Here is a 20033-nt window from a genome sequence, read left to right as displayed (position 1 = left end):
ACTAAAGGTGATGCTGTGGCTAAAAAACCGATAGAATTGGGGTTTAGTTATGTAAATGAATATAGTACTGTAGTAACAGAGAGACTATACTACCTTAACTCTATTTCACAGTATTACAACTGCCTCTGCACTGATATCCAGCATTACAAGATAATGGAACAATAGTGAAATCTCAAAGAGTAGCTATCAAGATCATGAGAGACAGGAAGATGTGACTTTAAGTGAGCTATACAAGAGCAGAGTCTCCTTCTCAGATCAAAACCAAACAAATTCCATAGCAACATTCAAAAGTAAAGTATTAAGCAGCTTTTAATTGTAAAAGGAATTAAATTCTAGAACTGCATTTCAAGAGAACTATTGGTATTAAGGAACTTACCAGGCATTATTTCAAAGTGGATTAAGTTGCACACATACAACTGTACAATGTAAGGAAACCTTGAAGAAGATGCTTGGAGAACTGTGTGATTTTTGAGTTGGACTGTGTCTTGGGAAACTTCTGCTCAAGTGGCACTAAGGCTATACCTCTGTCTCTACTCTGCATTCCTAAAATACGTCTCCTATTTCAAAGCAGTTGAAGTTCTCATAACACCACAACTTCTACAATGCTTGGGAACATCTTAAAAAATGGAGAAACTTTGCAACTGAAGTGTATGAAATGTCATTTATCAGTAATATATTCCTATATCTCATCAGCACAGTTGGTCACACAGGTATCCAGGCTCCTTAAGCACAAAGCATGCAATGTAGGAATTGTCCATACGAGTGCTCTAGGCTGTAAATCAAGATTAAATAATTTTACACTTCTAAGTCCTTGAGTGGCTAGAGTTTGAAATGCTAATGCCATTATCTCTAGGGTATCAGTTGTGAAAGTTTCAGTGTGATGTTACAAACTCAATGAGGCCTCTGCAGACATAAAAGTTCAAATCAAGCAGTTCAGCATTTAGAGCACTCATCAGAGAAGTGGGCAATATAGCTTCAATTTCAACATGAGAGGGTAAAAAAAATACATCACTGAATAAGGTGTTTCTTGAGTTGGACTCTACTGGATCTGGCTGCTTTCCTCATAGCAGTGTTTTGGATTTGCAGCTGTTTGGATTCACTCTAGTTCTACCTATTATCTCCCCTTGTCCCCTTGGTACAGAGGGGGAGGAGGGAGTAAGTGACTGTGTGGGTGGTTGGCCACTGCTCAGGGTCAATCCTCCACTTGGAATAACAAACACAGAATTAGTTCCTGCAAAATACAGCAGTGTCACATTTGACAGTAATGCTTCAAAAAATGGTATTCTCATCTTCTCAGGGTAAAGTTGATCCAGAACCTCTTCAGTTAATGTGATGTGAGTTAACATTTATAATAAGAACCCCTATTATGTGTCCTTCCTTGCCTCTTGAGAGTGCCCCAGGATAAAACATTTTCTTAATGTTGAAATAATTTCAGTTGTCCGAAGCACTTTTCCATAATAAATACATGAATGAATCATTTATCTCTACAGCTAAGGTGCAGACAGTCACCATTTCAAGGTGTGTTAGGCTTAAGGTAAAACACTTCTTGTTTTGTTTTGTTCTCTTCATGTAACTGTGACACATATTTAGATCCCTCTTTTCTACTGGGTCTCCTCCTAATTAGCAGTGAAGCAGAACTTCTTGCTACGGACAGAACTTAAATGCTCTGAATAAAATCAAAGTTGCAGAAATTAAGGGTAAGGCATCTGTGCTTGCACATGTGCTCCACCCCTTTCCTCTTTTTATCAAAATGTATGCATTTGCCTATTGGTGCTCCTGAGTACAGTATAGAGAGCACCCTTTTCCCTTTATTCTAAGTAACAATGGCCTTTGTCACCACAAAGATCATTAGTAGCAGCATAAAGTTTCCCTGACATTCAAATTCAAATATACATTACGATAGAGCAATTCTTTATAAAGATTTACATTTTTAGGATGTATCCCTGAAGACTTTCTCCACAAGAATAAGGCAAATTGAAGTAATACTGTTTCTATTAGTAAGATGCACAGACCTTCCCTCAGGTTTTGTGTTTTATAACCCTCTCTCCTCATATACATGTACATTTCACTTATATGCATGTATATTTGCCTTGAAATTGTATAATAATTAAAACATAACTTCTTCCTACAGAAATCAGTGGCAAATCTTCAATGGACATGAACGAAATCAGATTGAAAGGTAATTTTATTCTTATATTAAAATAACACAGAGAAATAAAAAGCTAATTATGATCTAATTGTAATGACTACAAAGCTTTTTTCAAATTCTTTGCCTGTCTGGAAACTAATCTTGCAGGTCAGCTCAGGCATTTAGTTTTTTTCAGTCTAAAGAAAATGCACTTGCCATTGGCTTAGGGAATGATTCTGTGTGGTTCAGAGATGCTTATGCCTAGTTTTTCAAACTGGTGGATTATGTTGAAAACATGAAAAGAACAGCACTGAAGATGAGTGATTTTGCAGTACTTGTGTGCTCTTCTAGAAGCACTACCTTCTGAAAACAATGAAAAGTCAACTGAGATTTTGAGAGACTGTCCTAAGTTTCAGTATAGATTCTGAGACACAGGCCTGGGCGAGGAAGTTGTAGGAAAGACTAGGAGGCAATATACAGAAAGGTACAGGCTATGAGTATTATGGGATGGGATGATGAGACCAGGAGTCAGAGCTAGAGCCAGTTAGAAGATGCCTATAGGATATTTTCCTTTTTCTAAGGTGCTGATTCAGCAACACCAAATGATTCAACAAAAATCCTGTCATACCCACAAATTTCTCCCCAAAACAAGGCAGCCCAGTGCCTTTTCACGGTAGCTCCCAGTCACCTTCTGCATGCTGCTGGCTAGAAAATGAAACCTGCCTACTAAGAAATGAAGCACACACAGTGCTTATTCTAAATATGATCTATATATATTTTTTAAAATTTCTGTTTCGCAAAACATTGTGTGTTCTGAGTTTTAAATTCATATATGTTAGAGGCTAGACAATTTAAGATAGTATCCTTGGAAGTCAATGTTCGTACAAATAAAAGAAGCCTGGCAACACCAAAAAGCCAATAGCCTTTTATGTCAGAAGTCTTTGTGTGACGGAGACACAGAAGTAGTTTCTTTCTTCTTCTGCTTTGTGTGTTATTTTCCTGCATGTATTATGATAAAAGAGCTGTCTAAAGTCTAAAATTTAAGCACATACAAATTAGCACTCTAAAATTATTCATTATAAAAGAGAGAGGAAAAAAATCCAGGTGGCATTTACCATAGTGTAATCCAGTATAGCAAATGAGTAATTAGAGCAAAACAAACAAAATACTTTAAAATAAATCGTAGTTTTTTTGCATGGTTAAATACAATTAAGTTTCAACACTCAGTTAGCTGCCTACTTACCTTGATCTTCTATTCATAAAATTAGAAAATAATTAGAAATTAGAAAGCCAAGCTAATCAGTTATTTCGGCACTCCACTTTAAATTAAGAAAGACAGCAGCAACTAACTGTCACTTCAAAACAGCACATCCAAAATCCTGCCCTTTTTCTCTAGTGGGTTGCAGCCTGTCTTTATTTAGCCCACTCATCAGTTTTCATAATCCCTTGATATGCACAGTACTAAGGCTCTTTGGTTTCCCCCTAGACTAACCCACTGCAGAGTCCCTTACAAGGCTTATAAATGTCTGCTTTATCAGCAGAAAGCCTGTCTTTAATGTGAGATAAGCACACCAGGCCTCATCTTGTAAAGCACTGGGCACTATTGCAATGCCAGCTACCCCCAGAAACTGTACTGTCTAAGTGTATGGTTAATTCTTGCCCTCCATAATTCAAGTGCTTAAAGTTAAGATAACATTCACATGCCATTTGGGATCAAGCAAGAGCATTCTGCACCTTACAGGATCATCACACAGCATCATCACAGCTAAATTTCAGTCAATAGCTCCTATTGACTTCGTTAAAGCCAAACCATAGTTCTGAATACAGATGTTTTACCAGAACTTTGAAGACACTCCTAGTATTCAGATGTCCTCAGGATATGAACTATAAAAAGCAGTGATGTGACTTTGGATATTCGTGGTACCAGTACATTTCTGTTTCTCACTTCACAGACAACAACACATCTATGATAAATGTAGAATGCATTATTTCACATATATTTGGACTCAGTAGAAGAGTCAGAAGTAGATGTGACAAGGACAAAGGATTTTACAAACATGGCTAGACTCTAAGTTGCCTTGTAAAAGGACGTTAAGATGTTCATTGCATGAAGGGATTGTGTTATAACATGTTGGTTGGGATCTGAAACAACCAGAAAATATTTATGTTCATATTATATCTGTTAAAATTAAAACAGATATTCAGAAATTCAACACTGAATTAATTTCTAGAAAAACTGCTGGGTAAAAATGTTAATTAACCTAGCTATCAATTTCCTGTTTTCTTTCACAGTGGTTTTTTTCTTTTTTCATTTACTTTGCATGGGCTGTCACATGAATTAAATCATTTTAGGTACAAAGCAGTATTCTAATTAGTGAGACCACTGGAAAATGTCATTGCATCCTTTTAGAAAACTTACTGTTTTCTTCAGTCACAGGGGCCAAAATCTATGTCACAAGTAAGAGAATAAGTGAAGTATAAATTCCATATGGAAATGGAAATTTCCCCCAAGCAAACAAAACCAATAGGAGCTGGGGCTCTGTAGTCTAAGGGCAAAATGTATTACAGGCACCAACTGCTGATGAGAGGACAAATACTAACTTCAAATACTGCATGTAAACTGAAATAGTGGTCTGAATTTGAATTACGGGATTATTTTGTCCTGAGTGTCTCTTCCACTACAATCAGTATCCACAGCACATGATACTTTGGATGTTCCTAGGCAGCTGAATAAGCCCAATATTAAGCTACTCTTTAAATAAAACATTTTTCTCACCTCCTTACATAATTAAAACTATCCACAAATGACCAAGATTTAATGACAAAAGAATTGTCAGCTCTTATTATCTGACCACCAATCAAATCCCAGCCCATACATTCACTCCAGATGCAACTGCACTGTGTCCAGCGAGATGCATTTCAAATAAAACTGTTCTGGAATATCTGCAGCTAAATTTGATTAGACAACATCAAAAGTTTGAACTTTCCTCAATCATTTATCTCAGTGGTTAATCACCAGCATGAGTGAAAACACAGGTCTTTTTTCTAATTGGAATTTGTTGGCTTACCAGCAATAGGTGCTTGCTTTGCATGTAGCCATTAGGATGAAGAGCCCTGTAGTTCCCAGTGGCTTTGTTTGCTTGGAGGAAATGAGGCATTTTTGATAAATCAAGTTGTATCTCCTTTTGAAAAACCAGACAGATGAAGCTGATTTAGCTTCCTGCTACTAAGCACTTTTTTCAGCCCTCAAATCATTCCATTTTATCCCTATCTCTTTTCAATATTTTAATATTGGTTTTTAAAAGTTGACAACAGAACTGAACAAATACCAAAATTAAAAGTAATTATCCTTAGATTGAGTTTCCCACTTTCTCAAGGATGGCATTAGCTTTTATGGGAAATTAGGGAAATTTTTATGTAGTTCCTCTATAATCATAAAGTGTACTTAGGACTTCTTTCAAGGACACAATTCTCCTATGTAAGCTGCACATGTGCTTTATTCTGTATTTATGGTTGACATTTGACTGCATTGGAATGCATTTTCCCAGACTGGGCCTACCTTGCCAAGAGATTTGAATCTTCCCTTTTCTCACCATTAATTGCCATTTCACAAATCTGTATGTCTTGTCAGCAATTATGCTCAGTATATCATTGATGAAGACGGTGAGGTATTAGACTCTTTGTCAAGCTCTCTGCATAATCTTATTCGATGATCACCCTTTACTTCCTGAGATCAATGTGTGGAGTTTAAATTTATGGGACATCTGTTTTTCTGACATTGCACAGTGCTTTTTTAATAAAAATATTCTGTAATACTGATTCAGTGCCTGAAAAGAAATCTAAGATACTTCATCTGCACTTTCAATCTGTAGCTACCAAGTTTGCATTTTCATCAGGGAATAAAATCAGGTTTGTTTGAGAAGAGCTATTCTTCACAGTGTCACACTGATTGGTTTTAATTTAATTACAAGTTTTTGTCAGCTGAAGTCTGCATCACCATCTTGTTATTTTTCTGGGGATTGCTATCCTGGTAGCCAGAGCTGTCTGGCATAGCTCATTTATCTTTCATGTTTGGATTTTTGGCATAACTCAACACTGTCCATTTTTGGCTGTTCTGTAATATATTGAAATCAATATTCGTTGACTCACTCAACTTCACAGCATCAGTTTTGCACATTACTGTCTCAACACCATTTTTACTACATTCTTCTCCTACCCTTTTTCAGGATGCCAACACTGAAGGACATGATTGGGCCATGGTTATGGGCATATGTTTAATAGAGTATTGTTTACCTCTTTCTGAGTTTGGTGACAAATCCATAAGGAACTCCTGGAGAACTTTCCTGTTATTGTAATCTCATTTGCAGGTTGGCATTGTGTGGGAAGGGAAGGAATTCTGGCTCTAGGTGACACACACTGGCACCGTGTCACTTAGTATGCCAAGACTGAGCTGTCAGATGTTGGTGCGCAAACTTGACAGCGGACAAAGAATGGTTTGAGTTGTGCAGGTATCCACCCAAAAGAGGAAGGCTAAGCCTATTTAACAGGGAATGCAGTGACACTTAAGAGCCACAAGTGTAGTGCCTTGAGGGTGGAAAGGAACAAGAAAGGACTAAGTGATACCCAGTCTGTCAGGGCTGCTGTCAGGGCTGATGTCTGGCTCATTCCCCGTTCTCAAAATCTTCAACACTTTTGTTCCAGTGGAGGAACTGTCCCAGCTCAGCACTTTGCTTCATACAGCTGATAGCTGTAGAGTTTTTAATTCGATCCTGAATTATCCTCCTAGGAAATATGGCCTGACAACTAAGAGCATCCTCCAAAAGAATGCTGTCAGCCTGCTACTGTAACCCTTTCTGAATAGTTCAATAGGAGTGGATTTTTACTTTCCAGTCTCTCAAATAATCCTACAGTTTTCCAGTGCTCATAATACAGCATTTCTTAACAGTACTACCAATATTCATTTTCACATATTTGCTGTTCTGGCAAGAGACTGAGATGTACTCATGCGCAGCTTGCAGTCAGAGAAATATGTTCTCATTAGGAGGATCACCAATTTCAATACCAAGCACGAACTTCTACATGCCAAATTTCCATTTGCTGAAGCCGCTCCATAACACCAGGTGGGTAAGAAAGGCTTATAAACAAGCTTGAAAGGTTTTCTCACTTCCTGGCAATTAATTGCAAATTTATCTTTTATATTCTACTCCACCTTTTTCTACCTGAAAAGATATTCAATGTTCAATGGAGCCTGGCCAAACATTTTAAGAGAGTATTTATGGACACTTATTCACATTTCCAATAGTTGTCATTTCAGCAATATTCATGTCTGGTTCTTATTGTTGTTTCCCAGGATGAGTTTTGTTTGAATAAATTTTTGAGAAATTACCAGCTTGTACAAACCCATCTGTATGCACAGATGAATAAGGATGAAAGTTGCTGGTGAAACAACTGCATTTAAGAAAATGAAGGTTTGTTCCTCAAACATTTTGCAAAGGGAAGCAAGTGTTAAATTTTCTGGGGAACTTGTATGGGAAGAACTAGATTCAACCTTCTTCTAGCTGGAAGGAAAAAATTATGTATCTGAATATCCTCTAATATCTATGCAAATCCAATAAACACAGTTTGTTTTCGCACAATTTTACACTACTTTCAATTAATTATGGCACACACCTAGATGTGGGATTCACAGCCCCTGTGGATTTTTATGGCTTTCTGAGAAATTTCAGCTCAATAACCTGAAAAGACAACATCTGATGTCCGTGCTGAGCCCCATTCAGGATCCATTGGACTCAACAGAGGGCCACCAATTAATTTCAATGGGTATTGGATCAGGAGCCTTACAGCTACACTTGCTCTCTGCACCAGCACGGGACATGATCTTCTCTGCTTTGTCTACAAGAACTGCCAAATGCCCATGCTTACAACATTACTGCCAAATTCCCAAGGGACTTATAAATCATTGATGGCTGTTAACATAATTCAAATATCCTTTAAGAAATACATTTGTTTATAAAAATATTCAAGAGAGATTATGAATAAAAATTGTTCGAACAAAGGACCGCAACACCACAGATAACAATACGACTTTTCAGTAAAATGAAATATCTGTCACCTTGGTTTTTGATAGACAGAAGACACTAGGCAGTGTCTCAGCAGAAGAGGAAAAGATGGCTTGTGATGCACAATACCCATGCCACAAAATGTTACTAAGACACTCTGGCTCTGTAGGTAGCACTGCCAGACTGTAGGTTAGACAATGGAAAATGAAGGCAAATCTTACATACTGTGTATTGATTTCTTTTTCATGTGTTTCATGTGTTACTCATTTGCTCATTGAACTCACAAAGGAAGAAGCAACTCTTGATTTAGTCTTAAGCCATACAAAAATTGTTAAGACCTAACTATCCAAAAAGCAGTCTGCGATTTTGACTATACTTTAGTGATATCTGGACAGAAAAAAGCTGCATGTGACATAAAATAACCCCAGTAAAAGTAATGTTTAATTCAAAGTAAAATAAATTATATCAGAATGAGAAAGCTAATTTCAAGGACATTAAAAGAAGTAGGCAAAAGAGTGAAATATGAACAAATCCCATGAAGACTAGTCAGGAGTGTATGAGAGGCTGAGAGCCAAAGTTCCAAAAAGATCAAAAAAACTGGCATGATAAAGCAAAAAAGTAAATTTCATCATGCTATTAAAATAAACAAAACAAAATAAATAAAAAAAATACTTCGAAAAGTCTAAGTTGTGTCCTAATGAGGGAAAGAGAATAGAGTATACCTTGACTATTGAAATATAAAACCACAAAAAACCAAGATGAAACAATACTGAGACATAAAGGAATAGAATTTAGTAACCCACCATTCTTCAAATATTCAAGAAATGGGAAACTTGCCTGATATTCAGTGATAACTAATTATATAAAGAGAGCACTCAGGGAAGATAAAACCACAACAGAAAAGTTAAATTAATTCTCTCAGTCTGCACTGCCTGAAAAGGCGGATAGGACAGTTCTCACACAAAGGTCATTCCATATGTAGGATAGAAATGAACCATTGTCTCAGAGTGGCAATAGAACGTATTTTAGAACAAATCCAAATTCATAAGGTGGACTTCAACAAATTTCCAATGCCAGCTAATTTTCTACTGTGGCATGTTAACACCAGTAAAAGGGGCCTTAGCACAAAAACAAGCAGTAAAGTAGAAAAAGCAATTTTATATATTCACGTATCAGTTTTCATTTTTAACTGAATTTATGGAGAGTAGAGAGGCATAGCATGTAATCCAGTGAACAACAGACATGGTATTTCTGCAGACTTTAGATATTTCTTCACAAAGCTAATTGGCAGGAACAACAACAAAACAGTATTAAGGTACAAATAAATAAATATGCCATATCAGGGAAAAATTAACATAACTTTTCAGAAAAAACCACATACCTCAGAAGCTAATTAGACTTCTGTTTTGGAGCAGGTAACCCTGTGAATAATACAATCACTATAGAGTACTTAGGATTTAAGAAAGCTTTTGGTGAGGTCTCTTATTAAAGTCTCTGACAGAAATAGAGGTAATATGAGATACAACAGAAGGTCCTGGATTAATAATTGGCTAACAGATAGGAATCAAAGTGTAGGAAATAAAATTTGTGTTAATAAATTAAGGGTAACACACGTGAGGATAACCCTCTGTGTGATGGCCTCTGAAGTAAGTCTTACCATTTAAGAACAAGGTTTTGTGGTAATTTTAAGATATTTTCTGACAACATCCATTCAGTGCATGGTGGTAATTAAAAAAGTAGTGGACTACTGGAAGTTTATCAGGAAAGGTCTGAGAGCAATACTGAAATTGTTACCTCACAAGGGAGTTTAACTGTGGTGTACCCCCATCCTGAATACTGAATAGCTCTGCTTGCCCACATTTCATACTGGAATTAGAAGTACAGAATAATGATCAGGATTAACAAATGATGAACAGTTTTGTATGAACTTCTGAAGGTAATGCAGTTATCAAAGAATAGTTTTAAGTGAATAGCAGGAAACATCTGTTCACAAAAGATACTTATTAATTTATAAGATTGAGGGAGAACTTTACTGTGAGTGTTACTGAGCATGGGAACAGGCTGAGAGATTGTGGAATCTCCTCTCCAGGAGATATTCAAAAGCCATATGGACAAAATCCTGAGCAACACGCTTTAGTGGACCCTGTTTGAGCAGGGAGGCTGGATGAGATGACTTCTGGTGGTCTTTTCCAATCTTAATTATTCTGTAATTCTGTGATGCTCTAGAGACCAAATTATAAATGATACAAAATGGGATTGGACAAACTTCTAAAGGTAACCTTTGCTGGTGGCTGGTAGACCTAGGACTTGGGAACTTGCTACAGACTGGAACTGTGGAGGTATGCTCTGTCCTGCTCTTGTTTCTTTTCATATTCAGCCTCTCTCTCAACAGCCAACTTTCTGATGGCAAACCAGATTTAGAAATTGTTAAGATGTACATTAATAGTAATAACAGTGTTTGAGGAAACACTATTGAAAAACTAGACTGCAAACCTGAGCTGGTTACCCGCTGGATGGCATTTGTCCCTTGCACACCTCTCTCCAACCATCTCTGGCAATAACCCTTAGCATCCCTTGGATACCCACAGGTGACAGGACAATTCTTTAGGTGCAATCAGGTCCAGTCAGTTCCTGGCCCTCCAGTTCAGACTCCAGGCACAGGTGTTAATTACTGCCATCTGTGACAGTGGCTAATGCAGCAAGCACACCTGCCACCCAGAAGATAAACTGAAATCCCTGTATTGCTTTGTGTGAGCACCAGTTAGTAACAACTTTGATCAGCATTTTTCTGGGCTGCATGTGGCAGGTGCAATACTTCTGGGCTCTCACTGCAGTTCCCAGCTCACTGATATATCAGACCCCTAAAGAATGTTTCTCAATGGATGACACTGCTTCTAGTTATATTTTTACTCCAGCTTTCTGTTTTCTGTTTGAGAAACCTTAGTGCAAGCACCTCCATGTTATGAACCACAGGTTTGAAAGTATATTTTAGAGGCATTTTCTCATAGCTTTTTGAGAAAGCTAAGTTCATTTAAGATTTTTAAAAGTCTTCAGTGAGACAAGAAACTTGCCAGAGTTAACAAGGATTATAGGACATAGAAATCTGATAGCAATGACATAATGTAGAAAAAAATGAAAGTAAAGCACAAATGAACCCATTGTGCTGACTGATAAATATGAACTCTAGCAGTATTGCTGAGAAGGCAGGCACAGGAGTTCGATGAACCTTTTGAGATTATTTAACTCATGCAGCTGCCAGTTGTGTAGTTGAAAAGTTATGCTATTTGTGAATTTAGGAGTAATGCAAAGCAATATATCTTCAAGAAGGAATTTCTCTTGGTCTCTACAGTGTTTGTCACCAACCATAATTTTTTCAACTTTAATCTATGTAAATGATTCTCCCAGCACCTTCTAATTAATACAATTAATGCATCCAATGTATAGAGACTTGTTTTGAAACGAATTTCTGCTTTTCTTGGGACATACGCCTCTCCCTTTTTTCTTGTCACAAAGCCTTTGAAGATGGTTAGTGAACCAACTTAAACACAGAAAAAAATAGATTGAAATATGCATCTATGAACACACATCTCAGCACAATTCATACCACTACATGAACTTAACCTTTAAGAGCATTTTTGTAATTGTTGGTGTCTATAGAAATATTTGCACACTCTAAAATTTCAAGCATTTGAACTGGAATTCCTTATCTCTCTTGCCTGACAATATATTTACCAAAAAGTATTCATCACTGAGTGACACCATAGAATTAATAATAGAACATCGTTAGAAACACCTTCTGAGAAATTAAACACAATTTTATGAAAATCATTCCTTTGAGCAATTTGATCAATATAGCCCCACTTACCTTTAAAAAGAAGTATTATCTTCCAGCATATCTAAAGCTACTTTAGTGGGTTCTACTGAATGAATTTATTTCTCGTGAGATTTGCAATAAAGTGCAGGACTCGCTCCTTTCCACCCTCTTTCCAACATATATAACCATGTTTATGAGTTTCCTGTACAATGGACAGTATGCAGCAGTCAGATTATCAAAAATCATTGTGAATATAATATACTTAGCATCTACTTTGATGTGAAAGTCTTTACAGTTGTGCCATCTGCTTCATCATAGTTCATTTTAAGCCTTATACTCAAGAAAAAGGAACAGCCTGGCAATACGAATCTGATAAAATTTAATCAAGTCCAGAAACATCTCACTTTTCTCCAAAATTAATTTCTAACCAGTCCAAATTTGGTGCAACTTAATCATTCCATTTCCAAAGCTGCCTCTGCGAAGTCTGCATGTCAATCTGTTGGAATGGAAATTTTGTTTGTAAAGGGGTATTTGTACAATAAAGAGTAAGCATGGTCCATACATTGCAAACAGCATTCAAAGGAATCTGTGCTGTACATTTAGATTTTGTTTTCACAGAATCAAAAATCTCACATACTTTTTATGTGGCTAACAGGTAGGTAATGATTTAAATGAAAAGCCAGGTACAGGTGCCTAGTATTTCTATTTGCTTATCCAGAAGTGGTGTACTTTAGAAGAAGAGGTGATAAAAGGACTACTTACACTGTCATCTCTCCTGCTCCATGTACAAGAGGAACAGGTAAAAGTGAGGGATTTGGTGGAGACTTCATGCTGATCACTAGCCAGGGTGCAGGTGTCTTGTGGGTTTTGGAAGTCAGCATAACCTACATCAATCTCATAACCATTCTGCATTTTCTGGGGGCAACCCCATTAACTTTTGTGCCTTCAGCATGAAAGCAGCACAGCAGTGGTGCTTGCTATCTCTTGCCTTGTTCCGCAGGCAGCCCGGGGGCTCTTCTCCAGGAAGAAAGTGTCCCCTGTAATTCTTCACCAAATCACCAGTGGCTGCCTGGTTTGAGAGTAATACCTGACTCTGAAGTTATCTTGCAAAAGACCAGAATATCTCACTTGGAAAGTTACCCTTAGCAAGCATAGATCCTTCTGCCCTTATCACACTAAGGATTGTGCCCAGCTTAAGATATGTGCTTTCTGATGCCTTTGATTTCCTTAGGAAGCTTTGGCTCAAAGTTAAGCATCCACTTAACGTGCATTTCAAGATAAGAATGATTTTCAAGCCTAAAACCTGAGATGTAGACACACCAAGAACTCCAACATTGAAATACCTTTGAAGAAAACTTAAAAAAATAATAGCCTTGAAAATGCTTTGCAACTACTATATGGTCATACAGCCTTCCACTGACAGATGCACAGATTTGTTACAGCATTTAATGACTGTTGCCCACTCTGGAAAACACTTGACTCTCATAATGGGCAACTATGCTCACCTGAGATACATAATAAAATAACCAAACACAGTAACTCCTTTCTTTCTTCTTTAATGTGGAGTTTTATGTGTCAATTTTTATGTACAAGGAGCACCATGCTATGTGGACCTTTGAAAACAGGTTTTATTCACTCGCTGAGAAGTTTTTACCCAGGTGCAATGTTTATACATCTTAAACCACTGTGTAAAAACCCCAACAGGTCTGGCACATCTCCGTGCAGCTTCATGTACCAGAGTGTAGAGACTGAGTGTCATCACTAATTAATTACCATATTGACACAGGAAGAATAAACTTACATGTCAAATGAAAACTACTTAAAGACATCTTCCTATATGGATGACTTCTTTGTGTTCATTCTTATGGCACGTGTAGGCTTCATGTTTAGAAACTTGGGCAACAAATTGTGTGGTATTCATTTGTGATTTTCATTAAAGCTGTAATTGTGTACCCAGGTATTGGTTTGGGCATTCAGCCAACTTGAGTTAGGTTGCAGGAGTAGAGGAAGGGTAAGCAGAGGAGTTAGATGGTTCAGGCTGGGAAAGGGCTCATCTCTCTGGGCAGTTTCAGTGGCCCTACGCCGGGTCAGTGAGGACTGAGGAGCGTGGCTCGCTGACACAGGCGGTCAGTCAGCTCAGTGGTCTCACTGCAACCCCTTGTGGCTGGGCGCCTGCAAGAGCTGAGCATTGTCCATCCCCATGAGAACCAGAGGTCAGGGCAGAACTAAGCAGCTTTTCTCTCTGGAGAGGGGGCCAAACTGGATCTGGAGCACCAGGAAGGGGAAGGAATTAACTTCTTCACAGTGACAACCTATGCATTTCCTAGAAACATACCCCTTCCTCACAGTCCTTGTTGAAGAGATTCTCCAACCAGTGATGCCCTAGAATTCCTCCCAGCACATTTTGCAGCCCACCGTAAAGACAGTGTAGAGGCCTATGAGTAATTGTGGAGGAGGAATGTTTCTGACTACATTTTATCCCTGTATTTCCAAACATAGCGTGGATGGAGCAGCTCTGCTCACACAGATTATTATTCGGAGTGGCTTTGTGTTGTCTGCAAAGAATGATTTCACCTTTAACAGTACAGTGAATGCACGGGGTTTGAAACAACAGAAATGCAACCATTTACACTGATTTTCATAAATACTAATTTCACTTTAAATAGAAGAGAAAAAATAATCTTTGGAATCTACTGAACAGCAATTGGGTGGGGGTCAATGACTTGTCTTTCTGGAAAGAAATGCAAAAGTTTAAGCTTGTTACATATTTTCAGTGACATTTTTGGCTTGAATTTAACAATAAGGGAATGACAGACAGAGATTAATTAAAAAAAAGTAAATCTGAATCTCAAGCTGCATGATCTGCAAAATCCTTGTGACCTTTCCTAAGAGAAGAGTGCTGCCTTGTGGGCTATCCCTATTTTCAGAAGTATCACTTCAAAATCTTGCAACAATTATTTTTCATCAGTCAGTAACATTCATAAAAATAGGTATCTAATTAAAATTGCTCACAAGAAATGACTGAGGTTGCTACTTTTACTGATCTTTTTTTAAAAATGAACCTTCAGAAGATGTTCTCTTTTCCAAAAGAGGTAAGGCCCACTAATGTTAACAGGAGTGGGACAGAGAGGCAGCCAATCCCTCGAGGCAACTCCTCAGGCACAGTGAGTTAGCAGAGCTCCCCAGAGTGCCTTGAAGGGACTGATGGCTATTTAAATCAACAAAGAATTTACCCCTTCCATGTTTATTCGTCATCCTGGCCTTCCACAGGATCTAATCATATCTCTCAACAATAGAGAATCTTAATAACTTATGTTGGAGTCTTACTAGCAGCTCATTTTCTTATCTGAACAGGGCATAAATTAACTGCAAATGTCAGGTCATTGCTTCATGCTCTCACTTGTCCCCCAGCTCCCTCAAATTGCAGTACTTTCTGGTTTTGGTGTCCAAATCAATCCAGTTCCCTTCTGAATGATGTAAATATGGAACTCTTCCTGGAGATTCTTTTATTTTTTCGTCACAATATATATTTTTACCTCATTTTACTTAGTCATCTCTGTGAGAATGCAAGGTGTGGAGTCAGCTCAGTAAGCAGAGGGAAACATAAATCAAATCTATACAAGAGATACAGTCAGATAAACAGAATAGTTGCAAAGCTATAGCAATAATGTGGTCAGATTTGCATTTTTATACTTAAAAATCCCATTTTGAGGACCACAACTGGACTCCAGGAATATCACAATAATATATCACAAGAGTTTGTTTTCTATCAAATGCAATTACTGCTGCAATTTATGTTGGTCCACCTAGCCTGGCCATAAACCAATGTCTCCTCTTTAAAATAACCTTACTCTTGCTTTTTTTCTTTTGATATTTAAAATGAAGAAGACCTGTTGACTATGAACAGATTGTGCAGAGCGATAGCTTTGACTATTGCTCAAGCTGCATGCAAGCACACTTGCCCAGACTTCCTGGCAGGTGAGCCTCTGCCTGCCCTTTCCCACAGCACCTGGTTTTGCAGGGGCTACCTGGACAGGGGAGGGATTTTCAGGTTTCTTTCCTCTCTGTTCGCAGACCCAGAAAATCAGTTCACATGCAGCAAAGCCAGCAGCTTATCCCGGAGTCCCTGCCGACCCCTGATTCCGTTTTGCCAAACTCCCCCGCGAGATGAAGCCCCACGGACTGACCGGCCCCACGGAGCCGCCGGGGCCCAGCCGGAGGGGAGCGGCTGCCCGCTCCAGATCCAGCTGCTCACATCTGTTAACTTTTATTTAGAAACACGAGAACCACTCTGTGTGCAAATGCGGACAGGGCCGGAACCGCCGGGGAGACGCCCGATCTCTTGCGGGCATTGCTGCGCCGCCGAGCCCCGCTCCCGCTGCCCGCAGCCGGGGGCCCCTCCGCGCCGCCGGAACGGCCCCCCCCTCACCCCCCGCTTTTCCACGTTCGCTTCACGGTCTCCGCGGGTGGCAGCGGCCGGCGCTTTCCCGGGGCGGAGCCGCAGCCCCGGCCCCGGGTCCCGGCGGATGACCCGGCACAAGCGCGTCCTTGCGGAGCCGCCGCGGAGGGCGCAGCGCCCCGGGGCCGGGCTGGGGAGGCGAGGGCTGCCCCATACCCACCTTCCGTGTGGACGGCGGAGACGTAGGTCCAGTTGTAACGCTTGACGATGTCAAGCATGGCCCTGGCTTGCAGCGTGTCGGAGGGGACCACCCTGAGGAAGTACTTGTACAGCGTTTTGTCGCTCAGGTCGATGCTGGTGGCGGAGTAAGCGATCTGGGGGATGTCGAAGAGCTGGAGTAGATTTTGGACTTGGATAGCAACTGAGCTGGAGCCGGGGCCGATGACCCCCGCGATGGGCTTTTTCACTCTGGTCTGGGGCTGGGTCTGTGAGTCGGAAATGCAGCGGGTGCCTCCGTCCCTGTCGTCCCTGATGGAGATGAGAGAGTCCCGTATGAACTCGATGCTCTGCTCCAGTGCCACGGAGGAGTGCCAGCAGGAGTCTCGGATCTCGCTGCCCAGAGTGATGTTAGGTAGCAGGACCGGGTCTGCGTTAATTTTATCCAAAGTGTGAAACATGGCTTCTACTCTCTGGATGCCGTATTGCTCCCGGATTTCCCCGCACTTCCTCTCGGGCACTTTCTCAGCCGGCGGCTGGTGATGGACAGAGAAGAGGGCCCCGATGATGACATCCCCGTCCATCCGAGCCACCGACCGCTGTGAGGAGGCTGCAGAGAGAAGAACCCTCCGACCACCACTCCTGGGCAGCACGTCCATCTCCAGGAGCAGAGCAGGGAAAAAGACCAGCAGCACACCAATCATTTTGTTGCACGATGTCATCCAGACCCAGGTTACGAATTTCAAGGGCTCCCCTTGCCTGCACATGGTTTAAGGACATGTAGGAAATGGCATCTGCTTCTCCCTGACGACGGCCAAGTTGCTTCAAGTACCATCACAGCGAAGCCTCACAGCATCACTCTTGAAGATGCCAAGACAGCCATCATCCTAGTGACTTTTAACCTGGTGGCATAGAAATAGGGGATAAAACGGGCTAACCGGGAAATATATGTCAAACCTGAGCTCGATAAAGCAATCCCGCACAGAGATGGCTGCTTCGCAAATGCCCAGGGCAATTTGCTTCGATAAACCTCTCAACGAGAAGTTTCAAGAGGGATTAAAACATGTATTTATTTGCCTTGATATACGATCAGGCATACTTACATATGCTGAGTTTCTACAATCCTTTTTGCGTCTGCTTTTCAAGCCAAGGCGGCTACTTCCCGCACCTCCAGCCAGCACACACACCCCCTCTGCCCCCGGGAAGTTTTAAAAGTTTCAGGAGGTAGGTAGCTCGTTGGAGAAGAGCCCTAGCCCGGCCCCAGCGGCCCCAGCCCTGAAAGCAGGTGACAAGAGCTTCTTCCTTTGCGTTCTGATTACCTGAAGGCATCTTTCTCCGTTTAGACATTTCCTTTCTCCATCCATAATGTGAGTAAAAAGAGAAAGCGAGCAGTCTGCCCTGCCAGCCACGGAAAATGTCATTTAAAGGTCAGCGAACGGACGAAGAAAGGAAGCACTCTACAGTTTAGATTAACTTTTCCGTGTGTAGGGGGCAAAACTGTACAGTCAGGTACACACACATGAAATCAGGGGAAAATACATATTAGTTACTAAGGCAACCGCGGGCAAAAGCCCCGATGTGCCTTACCGGCACGCCTGCCGTGCAGACAGGCTTCGGGCGGGGAGCGGCGGCGAGCCCGGCGACAGGGCTTGTCGGCTTGAAACGCCGCGCTGGGAGGGGAGATGCGGCCGCCGCCGCCCGGGAGCGCGGTCGGGCTGCGTCCCTGTTGCACGAGGAGCCGTCAGCACCCGAGACAGCGCCCGGCAGCCGAGGCAGTGACGGACCGCGGGCCCCAGCCCCGCTGCCCCCCCGGCCGCTATCTCCCTGTCCCGTTGCCCCTGCCTGCAGCCTCCTGTCGCGCTGTCCCGGCACCCCGCTGCCTCGGTGCTCCAGTGTCCTGCTGTCCCGGCCCCGCCACCGCCGGTTCGGCCGCCCGCCAGCACTGCGGGGCGCTTCCCCAAAACTTCTGCCCCCCGCTAGGCGCTGCTGCCGCGGTGTCCCCGCACGCACAAGCACCGTGGCTCTCTCTCTCACACACACTTACGGCTCGCACACACACACTCACACACACGCACGCCCCTCCCGGGGCTCGCAGACCGCCGCGGCACGCACCGCCCCGGGCTGGCCGCCGCTTCCGTCCCTCCCTGCCGGCGGGCAGAGGTGCCGGGGCCGGCGGGGCTGCGTGTCCGCCGAGCGGCGCGGGGCGCTGGAGACGGTCCCGAGGAAGGCGACGCTCCGAGGGGAGCCGCTGTCCTGGCTGCGCGTCCGCACCCGCAGGCAGGCAGAGCCGCCCGAAGCAGGCTGCCGCGGGCAGCCCCGCAACCCGTCTCCCCAGTGCCATCTGCCTGCCCTGCCCGCCCCGCCGGCAGTCCCGCGACTGAACCCCGCGGTCCGCTCGGAGGGTCACCCCGGAGACGTACCTGGCCGGGTGAGGCAGTGGCTCCCTGCCTGCTGGGAGCGGGCATTGGCGGCTCTCCGGCCGCCCCGAGCTGGCGCGCTGGCGGCGGGGCGACGGCTGTGGGCTGGGCGCGGGTGCCCTCTGTCTTCAGCACCGCTCCACCGCAAGGAAAAAAACAGGTCATCCCGGGCTCATCCATTATCTCATACAGAAGGATCAGTCATTTTCTCCCCCTCCTTAATTTTTTCGGCTATTGTCTTGTAAACTAGTAAGGAAACATCACCCGGAGCACGGTGCGACTGCAGAGGAGGTGTTTGCTCTCACCTCCAGTGGCTCTTACTTCATATTCTTCCTGCCTCAATTAGCAAGAGGGAGAGTTAAAGCAAGAGGCTGCTGATAGAAGGGGACCCAGACCAACCTCGGAAGACCCGAGACAATGAAATGTGCCGGTCTGCCTCATGGGCAGGGCTTCACTACTGAAATAAATATTTATATTTGGAGAAAAAAAAAAACAAAAAAGAAAAAAATACACTGCAATAAGATAAAACACCTGTAAGGATAAAGGCATAAAAGGCATTGAGATTGCAGTTTTCAGGTCAAGATGAACCTAAATGAAGCACGTGAGAGGCATGCCAGATTAAAATAATACCAGATTGAATAATCATAATTCAGACGACCTGCTTGCATCCCTAACACAGGTCTCGGGTGTTTTACTTGACTGTATGAAAGTTAAAGTTAGATTACCTCCCCGCTGGGAACTCTATAGATATTTGCCCTACTTTTGAAAGAAAGAGGCAAGGACAAACATTTAACTATTGCTCATTCAGAGATGGGTTTGCAGTGAGTGCTGCCTCAGGGGTGTCTTCTCCTTGTGCCAATATCTGAGCTGTTTTCACTGTCACACACCTAGTTATTTGTCTGCACTGTGTTTATCCATGAACTGGGTTTATTATGAAGGACCCAGCCCAGGGGGTTGCTGGTGCCCCCTTTCCCTGCAGGTAATGTTTCCCAAGGAGGGA

General features: G+C 42.0%; 1 protein-coding gene across 5 annotated transcripts in view; it reads right to left on the bottom strand.

Annotated features, from left to right (window-relative positions):
• Window positions 1-17383, bottom strand: part of GRM1 (glutamate metabotropic receptor 1) — a 190876-nt gene extending 173493 nt beyond the window's left edge. For all 5 annotated transcript variants that reach the window (XM_042016768.1, XM_042016770.1, XM_042016772.1 and 2 more), the window contains exon 1: window positions 16621-17383. In XM_042016768.1, coding sequence (XP_041872702.1) covers window positions 16621-17383 — 763 coding nt within the window. The remainder of the gene's footprint in view (window positions 1-16620) is intronic.
• Between the last annotated feature and the right edge of the window lie 2650 nt (window positions 17384-20033).

The sequence above is a fragment of the Corvus kubaryi genome, unplaced genomic scaffold (genome assembly GCF_017639235.1).
Source record: "Corvus kubaryi isolate FWS band 111438036 unplaced genomic scaffold, C.kubaryi_AGA036_p1.0 split3-73, whole genome shotgun sequence".
Classification (NCBI taxonomy): domain Eukaryota; kingdom Metazoa; phylum Chordata; class Aves; order Passeriformes; family Corvidae; genus Corvus; species Corvus kubaryi.
The sequence above is the reverse complement of the archived record's forward strand: the minus strand, read 5'-3'. Positions and strand labels throughout refer to the sequence as shown.